This window comes from Oncorhynchus tshawytscha, linkage group LG01, assembly GCF_018296145.1.
Source record: "Oncorhynchus tshawytscha isolate Ot180627B linkage group LG01, Otsh_v2.0, whole genome shotgun sequence".
In the NCBI taxonomy this organism is placed as follows: Eukaryota; Metazoa; Chordata; class Actinopteri; order Salmoniformes; family Salmonidae; genus Oncorhynchus; species Oncorhynchus tshawytscha.
Window position 1 is genome coordinate 11,976,952 of NC_056429.1, and position 19,554 is coordinate 11,996,505.

At 40.7% G+C, this 19,554-nt stretch overlaps 1 protein-coding gene across 3 annotated transcripts in view; it reads right to left on the reverse strand.

Moving 5' to 3' along the window:
• Positions 1-19,554, reverse strand: part of LOC112217841 (plasma membrane calcium-transporting ATPase 1-like) — a 51,748-nt gene that overhangs the window by 23,986 nt on the left and 8,208 nt on the right. Inside the window, exons 1-2 of one of the 3 annotated variants that reach the window (XM_024378534.2) lie at positions 18,996-19,367; positions 11,825-12,259 (exon numbers count right to left, since the gene is read on the reverse strand). In XM_024378534.2, coding sequence (XP_024234302.1) covers positions 11,825-12,023 — 199 coding nt within the window. In that variant the 5' untranslated portion in view covers positions 12,024-12,259; positions 18,996-19,367. Of the gene's footprint in view, positions 1-11,824; positions 12,260-13,733; positions 14,012-18,995; positions 19,368-19,554 lie in introns of those variants that run through there. The other 2 variants (XM_024378602.2, XM_024378464.2) reach the window with 2 other exon arrangements.

Below are 19,554 nucleotides of genomic sequence, written 5' to 3' on the forward strand. Positions count from 1 at the left end.
CCATATCACCCTACTTTGAACTAATATTATGAGGCATGACCTATCTTGAATTCCCCCTGGAGAGCGGATGACTCTATCGTTATCACTGCAGTATGGGTCAAATGGCTGCTTGTGTGACTCCAGGCAGCCTGCATCGAGAGCAGCCTAGGCCTTCTCTGACCTCAGTTGAGTTTGTATGCTTATTCCCTCAAAGCAATTTAGCTTCTTCTGACACTTAAAGGTTAGAATCCAACTCAGGGGAAAAGCACCTGCGGTTCTGCTTCAACCTATCACTGAATAATGCTAGACATACAGGCTTTGAGCTGCCACATCTTTCAAAAATGAACAAAAAGGAGCAATAAAAATGTTACACAAGCATGAGAGATTAGTCCTGAACCAAGCAATCAACTGCCATGCTCGGGCGTTTAAGGTGAGGGAGATTACACAAGGTAAATCAATCTGCACCCACAGGTCGCCATTGAGTTATATTGCAGTGGCGCAGCAGTGCATCTTTATGTGTCGGTCGAATGGATTTTCCTATGTAGTCAAGCTGCGTGTGACATTTTAATGCTCTATGTATGTCAATCATGTCTCAGTTGGTGGGTCAGAAATGGTGCATGACGACAAAATGCTAAAGTTGTTTATTGAGTGTGCATGAGAAGGCCATTGTGAATGAATAAATAATGCCTGGCAAATGTCAAAGGACAGAATGTGACACTGCATGGAAAGCCCTGTCCTCATGGAACACCAAGGAACTTGGGCTCCAAAACACCTATACCTATTAGAAACAAAAATTGTTTTAAGTGAGATGCAGACATTGGTGTGAAGCCAAAACAGAAAGGAAATTCACATGAGGACCACAATGCCAACTCCACCCATGCTCGACCAAGGTTTTCTAGTACACAGCTTTGCCCTACTACAGTAGCCCATGTTGGTCTATTGCACTTCAAACAATGTGTAGGCAGGTTGATTAGGATTCAAACCTTCGCAAATCAGCCTAATTCATACTCTTAGAAGAAGAGGTGATCACACAATAATGTGATTTGTATTAGATTCTTTACACACTACACACTACACACTACACTACATACTCCATTCCACTACCTTTTCAAACTTTTTTTAATTATACGAAATTAAGTTTAATTTTATACTTACAAGACCATCATGCTTGATTGAGTGAGCTGTTTTGACTCTATTTCATTCAACGTTACTTTAGCAAAACATGTATTTGAGAAAAAAATATTTCATAACATCTTTATTTGGTCAGTATGTGCCCAACATAACAGCAGGTGGTGGTGTGTTGGACACATTTATTCATGCAGTGCCTTCTGAAAGTATTCATACCCTTTGACCTATTCCACATGATGTTGCGTTACAGCCTGAATTCAAAATGGCTAAAATGATACTTTGTTTTTATCACCGATCTACAGTGCCTTGCAAAAGTATTCACCCCCCTTTTTTCCTATTTCGTTGCATTACAACCTGTAATTTCAATAGATTTTTATTTGTATTTCATGTAATGGACATACACAAAATATTCCAAATTGTTGAAGTGAAATGAAAAAATTAAACTTGTTTCAAAAAATTCTAAAAAATAAGAAACGGAAAAGTGATACGTGCATATGTATTCATCCCTTTGCTATGAAGCCCCTAAATAAGATCTTGTGAAACCAATTACCTTCAGAAGTCACATAATTAGTTAAATAAAGTCCACCTGTGTACAAACTAAGTGTCACATGATCTGTCACATGATCTCAGTATATATACACACACCTGTTCTGAAAGGCGTCAGATTCTGGAACACCACTAAGCAAGTGGCACCACCAAGCAAGTGGCACCATGAAGACCAAGGAGCTCTCCAAACAGTTCAAGGACAAAGTTGTGGAGAAGTCCAGATCAGGATTGGGTTATAAAAAAATATCTGAAACTTTGAACATCCCACAGAGCACCATTAAATCCATTATTAAAAATGAAAAGAATATGGCACCACAACAAACCTGTCAAGAGAGGGCCGCGCACCAAAACTCACGGACCAGGCAAGGATGGCATTAATCAGAGGCAACAAAGAGACCAAAGATAACCCGGAAGGCGCTGCAAAGCTCCACAGAGGAGATTGAAGATTGGAGTATCTGTCCATAGGTCCACTTAGCTGGGATTTATGGAAGAGTGGCCAGAAAAAAGCCACTGCTTGAAGAAAAAAAACAAGCGTGTTTGGTGTACGGTAAACGGCATGTGGGAGACTCCCCAAACGTATGGAAGAAGGTACTCTGGTCAGTTGAGACTAAAATTGAGCTTTTTGGCCATCAAGGAAAACGCTATGTCTGGTGCAAACCCAACACCTCTCATCACCCGAAGAACACCAGGGACTGGGAAACTGGTCAGAAGTGAAGGAATGATGGATGGCGTTAAATACAGGGAAATACTTGAGGGAAACCTGTTTCAGCCTTCCAGAGATTTGAGACTGGGACGGAGGTTCACCTTCCAGCAGGACAATGACCCTAAGCATACTGCTAAAACCCCTTAAAGTGGTTTAAGGGGAAACATTTAAATGATATGGAATGGCCTAGTCAAAGCCCAGAACTCAATCCAATTGAGAATCTGTGGTATGACTTAAAGATTGCTGTACACTAGCGGAACCCATCCAACTTGAAGGCGCTGCCTTGAAGAATGGGCAAAAATCCCAATGGCTAGATGTGCCAAGCTTATAAAGACATACCCCAAGAGACTTGCAGCTGTAATTGCTGCAATAGATTGCTATACAAAGTATTGACTTTAGGGGGGGGGTGAATAGATATGCACACTCAAGTCTTCTGTTTTTTTTTGTCTTATTTCTTGTTTGTTTCACAAGAAACAATATTTTGCATCTTCAAAGATGTGTAAATCAAATTATTCAACCCCCCCAAAAAAAACATTTTATTCCAGGTTGTAAGGCAACAAAATAGGAAAAATGCCAAGGGAGGTGAATACTTCCGCAAGCCACTGTACACACAATAGCCCATAATGACAAAGTGAAAACATGCATTAGACATTTTTGAAAATGTATTGATAATGAAATACAGAAATATCTCAGGCACAGCTCATCACCCGTCTAACACCATCCCTACCATAAAGCATGGTGGTGGCAGCATCATGCTATGGGGATCCTTAAACAGCAGCAGGGACTGGGAGACTGGTAAGGATAGAAGGAACAATTAATGGAGCCAAATACAGGCAAATCCTTGCTGTTCACCGCCGCTCCCCATTATCTTAACATAGCTTGAGAAAATCTGCAAAGAAGTATGGGAGAAAATCCCCAAATCCAGATGTACAAAGCTGATACAGACATAACTAAATGACTCAAAGCTGTAATCGCCGCCAAAGGTGCTTCTACAGGGTATTGACTCAGGGGTGTGAATACTTATGTAAATGGGATATTTCTGTATTTAATTCTCAATGAATTTGAATAAAAATCTAAAAACATGTTGTCACTGTATAATTATGGGGTATTATTTGTAGATGGGTGAGAATTTTTTTTAAAAATCAATTTTGAATTCAGGCTGTAACACAACAAAATGTGGAATAAGTCAAGGGGTGTGAATACTTTATGAAGGCACTGTATATAGAGGTCTATACAGCCTGTCTGCATGCCTGATTTCTGTAACTGTTAGCTTACCTGTGTAATATTGACAAAAGCTCAGAAACACTTGATTTGCAAACATGGTCCTGTTTAATCAATTGCTGTGCTGATCGATAGGCAGTTCATTACATATGTCATTACCTTCGTGGTCAAATAGCCCTTACACAGCCTGGAGGTGTGTTGGGTCATTGTCCTGTTGAAAAACAAAGGATAGTCCCACTAAGCGCAAACCAGATGGGATGGCGTATCGCTGTAGAATGCTGTGGTAGCCATGCTGATTAAGTGTGCCTTGAATTCTAAATAAATCACTAGCAGTGTCACCAGCAAAGCACCCCCACAACATCACACCTCCTCCTCCATGCTTCACGGTGGGAACCACATATGCGGAGATCATCCATTCACCCACACCGCACATTTGGGCTCATCAGACCAAAGGACAAATTTCCACCTGTGTAATATCCATTGCTCGTGTTTCTTGGGCCAAGCACGTTTCTTATTATTGTTGGTGTCCTTTAGTAGTGGTTTCTTTGCAGCAAATCAACCATGAAGGCCTGATTCTCGCAGTCTCGACAGATGATGTTGAGGTGTGTCTGTTACTTGAACTCTGTGAAGCATTTATTTGGGCTGCAATTTCTGAGGCTGTTAACTCTAATGAACTTATCCTCTGCAGCAGAGGTAACTCTGGATCTTTCTTCCCTGTGGCGGTCCTCATGAGAGCCAGTTTCATCATAGCCCTGAATGGTTTTTGCAACTGCACTTGAAGAAACTTTCAAAGTTCTTGACATTTTCTGTATTGACTGACCTTCATGTCTTAAAGTAATTATGGACTGTCGTTTCTCTTTGCTTATTTGAGCTTTTCTTGTCATAATATGGACTTGCTCTTTTACCAAATAGGGCTATCGTCTGTATACCACCCCTACCTTGTCACAACACAACGGATTGGCTCAAATGCATTAAGATGGAAATAAATGCCACAAATTAACTGTCATCGAGACAAAGGGTGACTACTTTTAAGAATCTCAAATATAAAATATATTTTGATTTGTTTAACACTTTTTCAGTTACTACATCATTCCATGTGTGTTATTTCATTGCTTTGATGTTTTCACTAATATTCTACAATGTAAAAAAAAAGTACAAATAAAGAAAAACCCATGAATGAGTAGGTGTGTCTAAACTTTGGACTGGTACTGTATATATATACATTTTTACATACACATTATTTTAATAACAGGACACTGTAAAGTCCATTATTCCTCTGAAGAGTATGTATTAGGGTGTTTGAGAAGGTTTGAATCCTATGCAACCTGCATACACATTGTTTGAAGTACAATAGACCAACATAGCTACTGTAGTAGGTCAAAGCGGTGTACTGGAAAACCTTGGTAGAGCATGGGTGGAGTAGGCATTTCTTATTTTAAAGGGCATTATACAACATTTCTACATGCAAAGGCAGACTTCTTAGGGGGAACCAGAAGTCTGTCATTGCCAGTGCTTTTGTAACCTTTAATTTTGCCTCTGCCAAAAAGTCTGTCCCTTAATGCCACAGGTGGTGTCTTTGGATAACTGCAAGGGTTGCTGGTCAGTGACTTTTGAAGGTTGTATCACTCAGCCATAGAAACTACAGTTTAGTTCTAGCCTAAAGCACGGCAGAGGTATGCAGAGGTATAATCCGGGTTTGGAGGGGCATTAGCCCCCTGCCCCCTACCCCTAGCACGATGCACCACTGGAATAGAGTTAGCCACAGTTAGCCAGCTTGTAGTCCTAAAACCCGGAAATTAGTTACCTATGGTTTGTTCAGCCATCCATATGTGAAAAATGAATGGGGAAAGAATAGGGTTTTGGGATAAACCACATAAATAAGGTCTGATTTTAACACGTTTTGTTCTATGAGATAATATCAATCAGTTAACATGACACCTTTATAAATTATGAAGCCTTCATGTGCTTTATGTGCTTTTTTTATAGCATAAATGCTTCAACATTTACAAAAAGTTACGTTAGCTGGTGAAGATGATCTCATAGAACAAAACATATAAGATCTTCTAAGCCTGCGTTTACCACAGACCTTATTTTTGGCGATTATCCAAAAACGCTGCAAAATTCCATTCATTTCCCCATAGGCTTTGTCCAACGAACCATGGAGGAATTTGTGCCCACATAAAGGGCAAGTACAGCATCCAGATCAAAGCTGTAAATACAATCAAATGGCAGAGTTGTTAGTTTGACAATGTTGGTCATCTCACATTTGGATTAAAATGCCAAGACAGGAGAAGGAGTATACTGGAATTGAATCTGAATGTTCAGAACTGGCAAGCATGCATTTGCACAACCACACTGTATACATGTGCATTTTCTTTCTCAGCTACAGTTTGAGTTGTTGTCCTGTCTCAGTGAAATATGGCTAGCTCTTACTGTAGCTTGGACTATAGAGTAGCTAGGTTGTGTTGCAAAAGCCCATTGCATGCATTGTAAGGCAGCAGCATGACAATTTCCGCAAAGTTTGGTGTGGGTTTTGAACTGATGTACTATACCTAGCTAGCAAGCCAGCTAGCTATGTTTTGTGGAAAAATGTAGGACTGGCATTTGGATCTGAGCTAGCTATTATTACCTAGCTTCTGTGTCAATGTCAGCTGTTGTTGTCTGGCTCTAGCTAGTTAGCTAAATTATTATTTGCGTAAAAACCTACCATTAAAAAATATAGCTAGTTACCCTTCTTTGCCTGTTCATTGGCTAGCTAGCTTTCAGCTGACTGGTGTTAACTAACTTGGCTATAGAGGCTAGCTGCTGGACTTTGTACAAGCAAGCTAACGTTAGCTTATGTTAGCCAGGTAATATTATCAAGCTAGCTAATAATTGATTAACCACCATATAGCTAGCCATCTTCAGTAGCCTAGGTTTTTTGTCAACCACTTCTTATGTTGCAGCAGCCGCTGTGTTTTTGCCGAGCAACTGAGTCACTGGACCCGGTATTGGAACATTGGACTTTGCTTGAAAAGGATGTTAGCATTGTCAGAAATACTACAAAAAAGGTAGCACATCGTTGGTTCTAAATGGACAGAAATTAGCACGTAAGAGCAATAAATTATACATTTAAAAAAAACATTACACCTACAAACTCAGTCAATCCAACATTTCTTAAATCCAATGGTCACATTATGGATGCATTAGTCTCGTTTTAATCCGATGTCTAGAATTTGAGGTGATGCTAATGACCCTGTTAAAATTCTGGTATGTGGCTTCCGGTAAAGGCCGGACAGCTCATGACGAGAGGCAGGGAGTGTGTTGATTTGCGAATTTTCATCAATATTGGTGACATATTGGCTTAGATGTGATGGTAGGGAGATTTGAATTTAACATTTAGCTTCAACCAATGCCATATTAATAGCAGGTGTGCAGCTATTGCTCCCATAATAATAGCAGGTGTGCAGGTCAAGTGTACAGTCGTGGCCAAAAGTTGAGAATGACATAAATATCAATTTTCACAAAGTTTGCTGCTTCAGTGTCTTTAGATATTTTTGTCAGATGTTACTATGGAATACTGAAGTATAATTCCAAGCATTTCATAAGTGTCAAAGGCTTTTATTAACAATTACATGAAGTTGATGCAAAGAGAGTCAATATTTGCAGTGTTGACCCTTCTTTTTCAAGACCTCTGCAATCCGCCCTGGCATGCTGTCAATTAACTTCTGGGACACATCCTGACTGATGGCAGCCCATTCTTGCATAATCAATACTTGGAGTTTGTCAGAATTTGTGGGGTTTTGTTTGTCCACCCACGTCTTGAGGATTGACCATAAATTCTCAATGGGATTAAGGTCTGGGGAGTTTCCTGGCCATGGACCCAAAATAGCGAGAAGTTGCTCAAGGAGGATGTGTTGGTACCATTCTTTAATTCATGGCTGTGTTCTTAGGCAAAATTGTGAGTGAGCCCACTCCCTTGGCTGAGAAGCAACCCCACACATGAATGGTCTCAGGATGCTTTACTGTTGGCATGACACAGGACTGGTGGTAGCGCTCACCTTGTCTTCTCCGGACAAGCTTTTTTCCGGATGCCCTAAACAATCGGAAATGGGATTCATCAGAGAAAATTACTTTACCCCAGTCCTCAGCAGTCCAATCCCTGTACCTTTAGCAGAATATAAGTCTCTCCCTGATGTTTTTCCTGTAGAGAAGTGGCTTCTTTGCTGCCCTTCTTGACACCAGGCCATCCTCCAAAAGTCTTTGCCTCACTGTGCGTGCAGATGCACTTACACCTGCCTGCTGCCATTCCTGAGCAAGCTCTGTACTGGTGGTGCCCCGATCCCGCAGCTGAATCAACTTTAGGAGACAGTCCTGGCGCTTGCTGGACTTTCTTGGGCGCCCTGAAGCCTTCTTCACAACAATTGAACCACTCTCCTTGAAGTTCTTGATGATCCGATAAATGGTTGATTTAGGTGCAATCTTACTGGCAGCAATATCCTTGCCTGTGAAGCACTTTTTGTGCAAAGCAATGATGATGGCACATGTTTCCTTGCAGGTAACCATGATTGACAGAGGAAGAACAATGATTCCAAGCACCACCCTCCTTTTGAAGCTTCCAGTCTGTCATTCAAACTCAATCAGCATGACAGAGTGATCTCCAGCCTTGTACTTGTCAACCCTCACACTTGTGTTAACGAGAGAATCACTGACATGGTGGCAGAGCTGAAATGCAGTGGAAATGTTTTTGTGGGATTCAGTTCATTTGCATGCCAAAGAGGGACTTTGCAATTCATTGTAATTCATCTGATCCCTCTTCATAACTTACTGGAGTATATGCAAATTGCCAAACAAACTGAGGCAGCAGACTTTGTGAAAATTAATATTTGTGTCATTCTCAAAACTTTTGGCCACGACTGTACACTGTATTTCAGCTCCCTTTTTTATTCTTAAAAACATAAATCAACATACCCATTATGGGATGGGAACAAATTATGGGATATGGAGGTGATAGTATAAGAAATTGAAGCTGATTAAAATACAAATACTTTAGAGTTAAACTCTCTTTTTTATTTTGTTATCATACATGCTAATATCAGCATATAGTGGCTGTACCTATGTATGTATACAAACCCAAGAGTGAGTCACATTTCTCCTGGTCCACAGGCTACTGTCAAGGTCAACAAAGCTGGCAAAACTTTGGATGGAAATATATCTTAAGGTAATTTGCTAAGCTAATGTTGGGGGAAGGGGTGGTCATAGGGTGAATCCTGTTAAAGAAAGGGTGTGGCTTTGGTTTAATGATCATTCAGACCCTAATGTTCTGTAAACAATAAAGTAAGGGTCTCCTGAGTGGCGTAGCGGTCTAAGACGGCGTCACTACATACAGCCCGGGATCGAACCTGTGTATCACAACCTGCAGTGATCGGGAGAACCATCGGTTGTTGCAAAATTGATGTTTAACACATGAATTTGCAGAAAAAAAAGTGTATTCTAAAAAATTATAATACAATCTTAAACAGGGAGGGAGCATTGTACATTTTTTCTGTTATCCGGAATCACATTCTAAATATAATTCCCTATGAGTTCAACAAAGGTCATCAAAGTGTTTACGCAGAAGCACAACAGGGAAGTAGTAGTCTAGGTGTGTCACAAAGTGGCCTCTGTATTCTGTGTGAGCAGATAGGAGCAGAGTAGAGCATCAGCACAAGTATATCAAACTGGAAAAAGGTTTATGGCTAATGTGTCAGCCAAACAATATTTAACATCACATCAATCCATCCACATATGGATTTGAAGCTGTTTTCTGTTCCAACAAAATCTGTCTTTCCCATCAGCCTTCAACTGGGGAAAAATATATATGAATAAGCCAATAAACACTACCTTTCAAAAGTTTGGTGTCACTTAGAAATGTCCTTGTTTTTGAAAGAAAAGCACATTTTTGGTCCATTTTAAAATAACATCAAATTGACCAGAAATACAGTGTAGATATTGTTAATGTTGTAAATGACTATTGTAGCTGGAAATGGCAGATTTTTAATGGAATATCTACATAGCCGTACATAGGCCCATTATCAGCAACCATCACTCCTGTGTTCCAATAGCACGTTGTGTTAGCCTTTTCAAATGATCAACTTGGATTAGCTAATTGATCATTAGAAAACCCTTTTGCAATTATGTTAGCACAGCTGAAAACTGTTGTGCTGATTAAAGAAGCAATAAAACTGGCCTTCTTTAGACTAGTTGAGTATCTGGAACATCAGCATTTGTGGGTTCGATTACAGGCTCAAAATGGTCAGAAACAAAGAACTTTCTTCTGAAACTCATCAGTCTATTCTTGTTCTGAGAAATGAAGGCTATTCCATACGAGAAATTGCCAAAAAACTTAAGATCTCGTACAACGCTGTGTACTATCCCCTTCACAGAACAGAGCAAACTGGCTCTAACCAGAATAGAAAGAGGAGTCGGAGGCCCCGGTGCACAACTGAGCAACAGTACAAGTACATTAGAGTGTCTAGTTTGAGAAACAGACGCCTCACAAGTCCTCAACTGGCAGCTTCATTAAATAGTACCCGCAAAACACCAGTCTCAACGTCAACAGTGAAGCGGTGACTCCGGGATGCTAGGTAGAGTTGCAAAGAAAAAGCCACATCTCAGACTGGCCAATAAAAAGAAAAGATTAAGATAGGCAAAAGAACACAGACACTGGACAGAGGAAGGCTGAAAAAAAGTGTTATGGGGACAGAAGAATCTAAGTTTAAGGTGTTCAGATCACAAAGAAGAACATTCGTGAGACGCAGAAAAAAATGTAAAGATGCTGGAGGGGTGCTTGACGCCATCGGTCAAGCATGGTGGAGGCAATGTGATGGTCTGGGGGTGCTTTGGTGTTGGTAAAGTGGGAGATTTGTACATGGTAAAAGGGATCTTGAAGAAGGAAGACTGTCACTCCATTTTGCCATGCCATACCCTGTGGATTATGGTTAATTGGAGCCAATTATGGTTAATTGGAGCCCTCCTACAAAAGGACAATCACCCAAATTTCAGCTCCAAACTATGCAATAACTATTTAATGAAGACGCAGTCAGCTGGTATTCTGTCTATAATGGAGTGGCCAGCACAGTCACCGGATCTCAACCCTATTGAGCTGTTGTGGGAGCAGATTGACCGTATGGTACGTAAGAAGTGCCCATCAAGCCAATCCAACTTGTGGGAGGTGCTTCAGGAAGCATGGGGTGAAGTCTACCTCAACCAATTGACATATAGAATGCCAAAGGTCTGCAAGGCTGTAATTGCTACAAATTGAGGATTCTTTGACGACAGCAAAAATTTGAAGGACACAATTATTATTTAAATTGAAAATCATTATTTATAACCTTCTCAACTTCTTGACTGTATTTCCTATTAATTTTGCAACTCATTTAATGTATGTTTTTATGGAAAACAAGGACATTTCTAAGTGACCCCAAACTTTTGAACGGTAGTGTATATTGCTAGTAAATGTATATCAATGCATATTTAAATGCTTTATAAATTATACTGTATATTTTTGTATTAGTTGTAATCATTTTAAAAGCTTATAAATGTTTTCAAATTATTGTATGAATATTATGCAGGCCACACTATTCATAATAGTTTTTTACTTAATTCTCCATTTCGAAGTCCAGTCATACCTCTCATTGATACCAACACAAGACAAGTCCAGTCTGTCAATGAGTCTTACATATCCAAACCACATGAACACACTTTGACATCTGTCCCCTGAAGCAGCCAAACTGTGTGAAAAGTGTGAGTTATCCCCAAGTGTAGAGAAGTGACAGCCGGGCCCTGCGGAGTGCCTTCCACTCAAAGCCCACACCAGTTTCCCTCAATACAATCAACTCAACAAGACATTGTGCTAAAAGGCATGCATGTCTTGAGATTAGTGTAGCAGGAGTAACTCATGACAACTCCAATGGAATCAATGCAGTATCTATAATCATTCTACTTTGCTGTTGTAGATGCTAGAATTCTTATTGTATTCAAAATGTAACCATGAACTTTTATTATCGGTCAGGTTGAAGTCAATTTAATTTCAGAATCAACCAGATTAATTAGAATTCAACTCATTAGTTAAATGCATCCATTTCTAAAATGAGGGTTTTTCTTAAATTACAATTCACTGCATTGGAGTTAAGCCCTGATGAGCAATAGGAGTATTGGTATATCAGGAACCAGACCTGAAAAGAGAACAAAAAGACACAAAGCAAGGATGGTCAGCAGCATATTTACCATCAATAGGTGATGTTTTCAGTCTGGTACAGAGTCCTTGGACATCTCCATAACATTCTTGGATTCTAGTTATTCCCTCAGGTCCCCTGAGTTCCATGAGGGAGCGCAGCTCCTTGAGCGAGCAGTTGAAATCTCCAACATCATGGTTGGCCTGTGCATGTCTACCACGCTTCGACTCACGGAACGAGTTGCTGGCCATGTCTCCTCTATAGCTCAAGACTGGTGGAGAGAGGCTTTCCCAAAAAAGGCAAGTCAAATCTTCAGAGGCAAAATCCGGTATTTTCCATGAACTGCTGTTATTTCTCAGGGATGTACGTTGCTTGACTCCATGGAGCGTGACTTGGATAAGAAGACTGACATTTTAATTTGATTCCTGTAAGCCCACTCTCTCATCTTGGCTGTTGGTGTTGGCTGAAGTCCTCCACAAGGCTACATCTGAAAAAAAAAAAAAAAAAATTGAGTAAAAGGTTTTCCCTTTTTTGTCTAAGGTCTTTCATTTTGACAAACTGGATACTGCATATGGCGAAATGCTGTTCTTTTGCCACATTAATGAAGAATAACATTGAACCTCACCAATTATGTACGCTGATACTCCTGTTGATATTGTCTAACTGTCTGCCAGGGTTGGGGTAGATTCCATTTTCAATTCCAGAAGTACACTGAAATTTTAATTCTCTGCAATGCTTTCCAAAGAGGAATAATTAGAATTAGGTTTACTTTCTAAATTGTAAACCAAACTGCTACCTGCTACTACTCCATATCTTGGGTAGCAAACACAAAGCTAACAGCAACAGGAATAGCGAACATCTGCCTTAAAGTAAATATTTGGAGATCTTAGGCAACGTTTATGCCAAGCTTCTGCAGAGCCTCTGTGTGCAAAAGCTACGAGGTAGAATTCACCCATAATTCAACAAAGACATGACCATTGTTTTCTAAATGTTACATTGTTATCCAATGTATCTTTGTATTCCAGGTCAATGCTGTAAACTACAATACAATCGAATCACCAGAGTTATCATTCTCCTGAAATGATGAGGAAATTATTGTCTCTAACGGTTATAGCTCTAGACATCCCAACTGAGTCAATCAATTAATAGTTTTTGGCTCAGTGAACTTGAAGTGAGAGTTATGTTAGGGGCGAGCCCACCTGAAACTCAGACCCACTGGCTAGTACACAAGGTGACAGATGGCTTTAACATGAGGCCCAGGGAGCTGGGAAGGGAATATCTGCCAAGTCCATTTAAGACATGAAATACTAAAATTAGTTCAGCTACATAACAAATGTTGGCCCTAGAATGATTAGCTTTAGGCAAAGTGTACTTCACTTGAAAAATCCCATGAAATTAGGAGAGAAACTGTAGAAAAAACTGAACTCTTTCTAAGGTCAAAGGACAAATAGATGTTGAAGACCCATATGCTCATCCTTACTGACATATCTAGGCCTAGTAGGGCTAATAATAACACACAAGGTGCAACTAATTACAAACACGGTGGGTGTGCCTTGCGGTGAAAATTGTGAAGCCTGAAGACATCGATCCATGGAGTCGATTCAGAGGTCGAGAAAGTCTTGGATTCTAATTAGGGCTGAACAGACAGTGTCTGTGATGGAAGGAGACAAGATTATCAGGCCTCAACTCAAACACCAGAAAGTATGAGCAGGTAAAAATCACCATTGCAATACATGACTCTTAATTCTACCCCATGGAGCAATAAGAAGTATAACCCCATGAAGCACAGCTAACCAGTGACCCTGGACAATACCTTACAATGGTAGCAGACACCAGCAGAACCAACTGGAGCATTATTAAAAGGGACATGACACACATTTCTGTACAACATTTCATATTGACACTAACTATTGATTTTAGAAATTGTTTCTACATGAACTAATATTGGAGTTTGTACTTACTAGAAATCCCCCTTTTCTTATCCTCATATCAACAGGAGGTATATTCTTGTAATACCACCAGTCCGGTTAGAGAAGGCAGTGTCTTTCACAGAACTCCAGAAACACCCCCATTATCCCCAAAGGAAGCTCTTCCGGCACTTCTCGAGGTTATCCAGATAGTTAACCTTCTCGGGGACATGTACAAATTGCAGATTTTCCTTCGAAAATTTTGGTTTGACCTTCAGCGAGCAGACTCTCTACCGACACAGGCTTCATTCGAGGAAAAAGGCTCGCTCAATGATTATCTCAGGAAAGCCTCTGGCTTAATCTAATTAGACAATCTGTGGCATTGGTGCGCTCAGCAGCCACTGTTTGCTGTTCCTGAGAGAGCCACTAACACTGTGAATGGGAGACACACTGTGGAAAAGTGAAGACAACGCCACCCCCTTTGTTTTTACCACTGTAAGGCCAGGTCTACTTTGCCTGTGGTATTACATCTGAAAAATTGCAGCTTGGGGCACAGTTGTTGCCCTAAAGGAAGATTTCAATTTGATGAATTTATTATAATCACAACCAGGGCATGTACCATGTTTTGCTGGGACTGCGGGGCTGATTAATACATTAAATATCCACAGGTTAAACACAAGAGTGGAACTTTTAGATATTATAATGTCTAAAGGAATGATAATGGATATTTATGCTTCTACTGAAATCAGTTGAGGTTTAGCTCATGAGTAAGGCATGGTATCACTTTGTACTCTTTCCTTGAGTGAAATCTTTCCAGGTAGACTGAACTTCCTACTCAGCCTGGACAGCTGCTATTTGTCGCTATTTACCCATCTTTTGACGGATCCACTATCGTCTGGACGTGATCTGCCCAGCTGAACAGTTACATAAAATACCCTTCATTCTGGCGTCGGTTTGCTCCTAAACTAGCTTTAATGGCGAGCAGGCCTAGAAAACCTGGGAAAATGTGTGTACCTTCTTAATAAAACACAATTTTCCACTATCGTGCTAGGGTGGCTGATTGTCTGAAAGTTGTACACAACATCTGGAAGTACTATCTTTCATCTTTACCCCTGTCATGTGAAAACATGGCATGAATATGAATAAATAAAATTAAAATTAAATTAAATATTTCATAAAAATGACAGGAGACAGCGCGTCGACCTGAGATATATTTTGTCCGGAAGCATTCAGCTCTTTAATGTCAGGACCTTTATATCAGTTGGGCCTTTCTCCAGGATCTCTGTCAATGTACATGCGCCTTATCCATTTTCTGTCTGATTTCACACACTGCCACCAGAAAGCGAAAGCATGCATCATTACACTAGCCATGCATGGATTTAGTTGCATTTCAACAGAACAAAACTAGCACATGACCCTGATGATGAGTGTGCATGCGTTTCTCTTACATCCATAACACTTATGCACTGTGAATCTCAGTGACGATGGAAACTATTTAAATACCTTGTAAAGGCAAACTAGACCTTGGTAAGGGAAGCACAAACAAACAATGACTCTCTCATCAATTATATTTGTCTTAATGCTAAATGGAGGCTGGAGAAACAAATGTGTGTGTGTCTGTGCATGCGTGCACAGACATTAATTTGGACAGCTTTCCCTCTCCACTGATGCCATCAATACTATAACAACAGACAATCTGAAAGCTATTAGAAATCATTGTGCCGCAGTCTGGTCTAGTGGCCGTGCTAACCACTTAAGCTCACACATCACCCCTTTGGACGGGGTTCTCTCTCCAGCCTTCTCTGTCCGTGTGCCCCTGTATATGCATTTCTCTTCTGTACTTTATGACTTCACTACTAGAAACACAACAATTCCCAGGATGATACGTCATCAAATGGAAATGTTTTGATATTACATTACGTAGAAAAAAACATTGGGTTACATGGAAACAATGTTTCGTATCATGGAAACCAGTGTGTAGTTAGTGTAAATTAATCCAGGGTTGCCTCTCATCTGGAAGACTTTTGATGATGTCCTGGCTCACCAAGCACAATAATCAGGAAAAACTTCTTAGGCACAAAACAGAAATGTTGTGGGGGTGGTCTTTCTTGCTGTTGCTAAAAATACTGAGATTTCTGCGCATGTGGGATCCACTAGCCTACCTCCTTTCAGATGCTGCTCCGTGACTCCGCTGCCGCTTGTACACAGAACCGTTCAAAAACTAAGTTCTTTGTGTGTTGTAACAATAAGTTATTGCAAACATAAGCACGACACAAACAGATTGTCTAGCAAGTTCATGTTCTTTTTTCAGGAGCGGAGTTACATGCAGCTACTTAGGCAAGAAACAGTGCCTTCAGAAAGTATCCATACCCCTTGACTTATTCCATTATTATGACTTATTTGATGTGTTACAGCCTGAATGCTAAATGTATTTAAATCAATAGTTTCTTACACATCTACACACAACACCCCATAATGACAAAGTGAAAACATGTTTCTTGAAAATTAAATACAGTAATATCTCCTTAACATAAGTATTCCCACCCCTGAGTTAATACTTTGTAGAAGCACCTTTGGCAGTTTTGACACACAGCACAATGCCACAGATGTCTCAAGTTTTGGGGGAGCGGGTTGTTGGCATGCTGACTGCAGGAATGTCCACCAGAGCTGTTGCTGTAGAATTGAATGTTAATTTCTCTACCATGAGCCACCTCCAATGTCATTTTAGAGAATGTGGCAGTACGTCCAACCGGCCTCACAACCGCAGACCACAGGTAACCATGCCAGCCCTGGACCTCCACATCTTCATCTGCAGGATCGTCTGAGACCAACCACCCAGACAGCTGATGAAACCGTGGGTTTGCACAACCGGAGAATTTCTGCATAAACGGTCAGAAACCGTCTCAGGGAAGCTCATCTGCGTGCTTGTCATCCTCACCAGGGTCTTGACCTGACTGCAGTTCAGCATCGTAACCAACGTCTGTGGGCAAATGCTCACCTTCGATGGCCACTGGCATGGTGGAGAGGTGTGCTCTTCACAAATTAATCCCAGTTTCAACTGTACGGGGCCGATGGCAGACACTGTATAGCATTGTGCGTAGGCGAGCCATTTGCAGATGTAAACAGACTGCCCCATGGTGGCGGTGCGGTTATGGTATGCGGAGGCATAAGCTACGAGCAACGAACACAATTGCATTTTAATTGAAATTTGAATGCACAGAGATACCTGAGGCCCATTGTCATACCATTCATCTGCCGCCATCACCTCATGTTTCAGCATGATAATGCATGGCCCCATGTTGCAAGGATCTGTACACAATTCCTGGAAGCTGAAAATGTCCCAGATCTTCCATGGACTGCATACACATCAGATATGTCACTCAGTGAGCCTGTTTGGGATGCTCTGGATCAACAACAGTGTTACAGTTCCTGCCAATATCCAGCAACTTCGACAGCCATTGAAGAGGAGTGGGACAACATTCCACAGGACACAAACAACAGCCTGATCAACTCTATGAGAAGGAGATGTGTTGCACTGCATGAGGCAAATGGTGGTCACACCAAATTCTGACTGTTTTTTGGATCCACGCCCCTACCTTTTTTTTAAGGGCTCAGTGACCAACAAATGCATATCTGTATTCCCAGTCATGTGAAATCCACAGATTAGTGGCTGATGAATTAATTTCAATTGACTGATTTCCTTATATAAACTGTAACTCAGTAAAATCTTTGAAATTGTTGCATGTTGTGTTTATATATTTGAGGTGGCAGGTAGCCTAGTGGTTAGAGCATTGGACTAGTAACTGTAAGGTTCCAAGATCAAATCCCACAGCTGACATGGTAAAAATCTGTTGCTCTGTCCCTGAACAAGGCAGTTAACCCACTGTTCCTAGGCCATCATTGAAAATAAGAATTTGTTCTTCACTGACCTGCCTAGTTAAATAAAAAGGTCAAATAAATACAAAAAATAATATTTTTGTTCAGTGTAATTTGTAAACATAATTCCACTTCGACATTATGGGGTATTGTTTGTAAGCCAGTGACAAAAAAAAAATTGTATAAATTTTACATTCGGGCTGTAACAGAAGAAAATGTGGAAAAAGTCAGGGGATGTGAATACTTTCTGAAGGCACTGTATATGCAGCCTACACAGCATATCAAACAAGCAAAACACAGAAAGATAAGTCAATAGCGATTTCATGTTATTTTCTCACATTGGCTAAACAGGAGGCAGACTGCTTGCTATATGGCAGCGTAACTATAAAGATAATATCTTTACACAAAATGCTAATTGTTTTGCACCAATGCAATGTGTAGACTGCAACATGCTAGTGCTACAGCACAATCCGTTACAACAAATAGAGAAGGTTGTAGCCTTCATATATATTTTTGGAAGGTTCATTCATATCACAGCTGTTGAGATATGAGGCAGAGACATAGGCTACATTATCATATTGATCAAATTGGTTGAGGGTTCAGAAGAGGTTGAGCAAAGAGAGAAACGTGAATGTGTGTGTAAAATATGACATAAACAGAACGGGATTCAGATCCTTAGATTTTGAGAAAGAAGTTTCCAGAGGGGCGGGACGGAGTCAAAAACTCCATATTCGTAGTGTCGGACAATATTATGGCATTGATAATGGCTACATACAGTTAGCCCTGACATGGGCTTTGACTGAATAAAAGCCATCCGGCATGAGCTTCAATGCCACTCAGCTATACAGGAGAGATTGATTAGCCAGGGTGAAAAAGATTATATTTTAAATTCTGTAAAATTCACTGGAAGCACTAGTAATGTAAAGGGGTGTGGATACTTTCTGAAGGCACTGCTAATACCGACTAGCCAGACACCCAAATGCTTGTATACAGTATTGTGTGTAGACCCACCGTATGGCAACGTTTTAAACCATGTCATATTTGTTCCAGTATTAAGATGCTTAATCTTAATATGGTCGCACACATTAACCTTTCACCTTGTAAATGCATACTTAGAGAATGTCTTGATAACATATGTGTTGCTACCACACTGTGTTTGTGTGTGTGTGTGTGTGTGTGTGTGTGTCAGATCAAATCATAAATTAAGGATAAATAAACCATTGGTATAGCTTTAAAAAATTACATTCTAAATCCAAAGAGCAGTCACATCTGGTCATGCAAATGATCCTATTTTCACTAACATGTTTTGTTGTTGTAATCCTAATAAAATGAACTGCAAATCTAATGAGCTCCAATAAAACCCCCTAGAGCCCACAAATGACTGTTCATATTGATTTGATATGATATATGTTTATATTAAGTCAAGGCGGAGTCACTTACAGGTGAGTCACAGATATGGCCGTCAGCGGGGCAGGACTTGTGTGCAGAGGTGAAGAGAAGCAGCCATGTCAGAAATATCCCAGAAGAGCCCTGACAATCTGTCCATCAACGGTCACAAACAGGAATGGAGCTCTGTCTGCTTCCTAGCTGCATCCTTTGCCAGCCTCCTCTCGGACGACGACAGCACGCGAGCGGCACTTAACTCCAATTGCTCCGTCTCAGGGAAGGTAGAGAGCACGACCTCGCTGAAACAGGATTAGCTATAAATAGGCACGCATATCCATCCAGGGGCTGCTGCGTGGCAGTGGCTCAGCCTTTGCCTGTGAGGTATACTATGCTCTGGGACTGTGGCACTAGGGCGCTAATGCTTGTGGAGCAAACCACTAAACCTGTGTCCCCTCACCCAACCCAACCCTTCTCCACCCACTAGTCATTCGGTTAGCTATTGCCTCAAGGACCTTAGCGAGCAGTGAGGACGTGTTGATTCCATACCCTACCCCCACCACTTTCCCATCCCTTTGTTCTAGAGTCCCGCCTCTCATCAACCCCAATTAAGAGA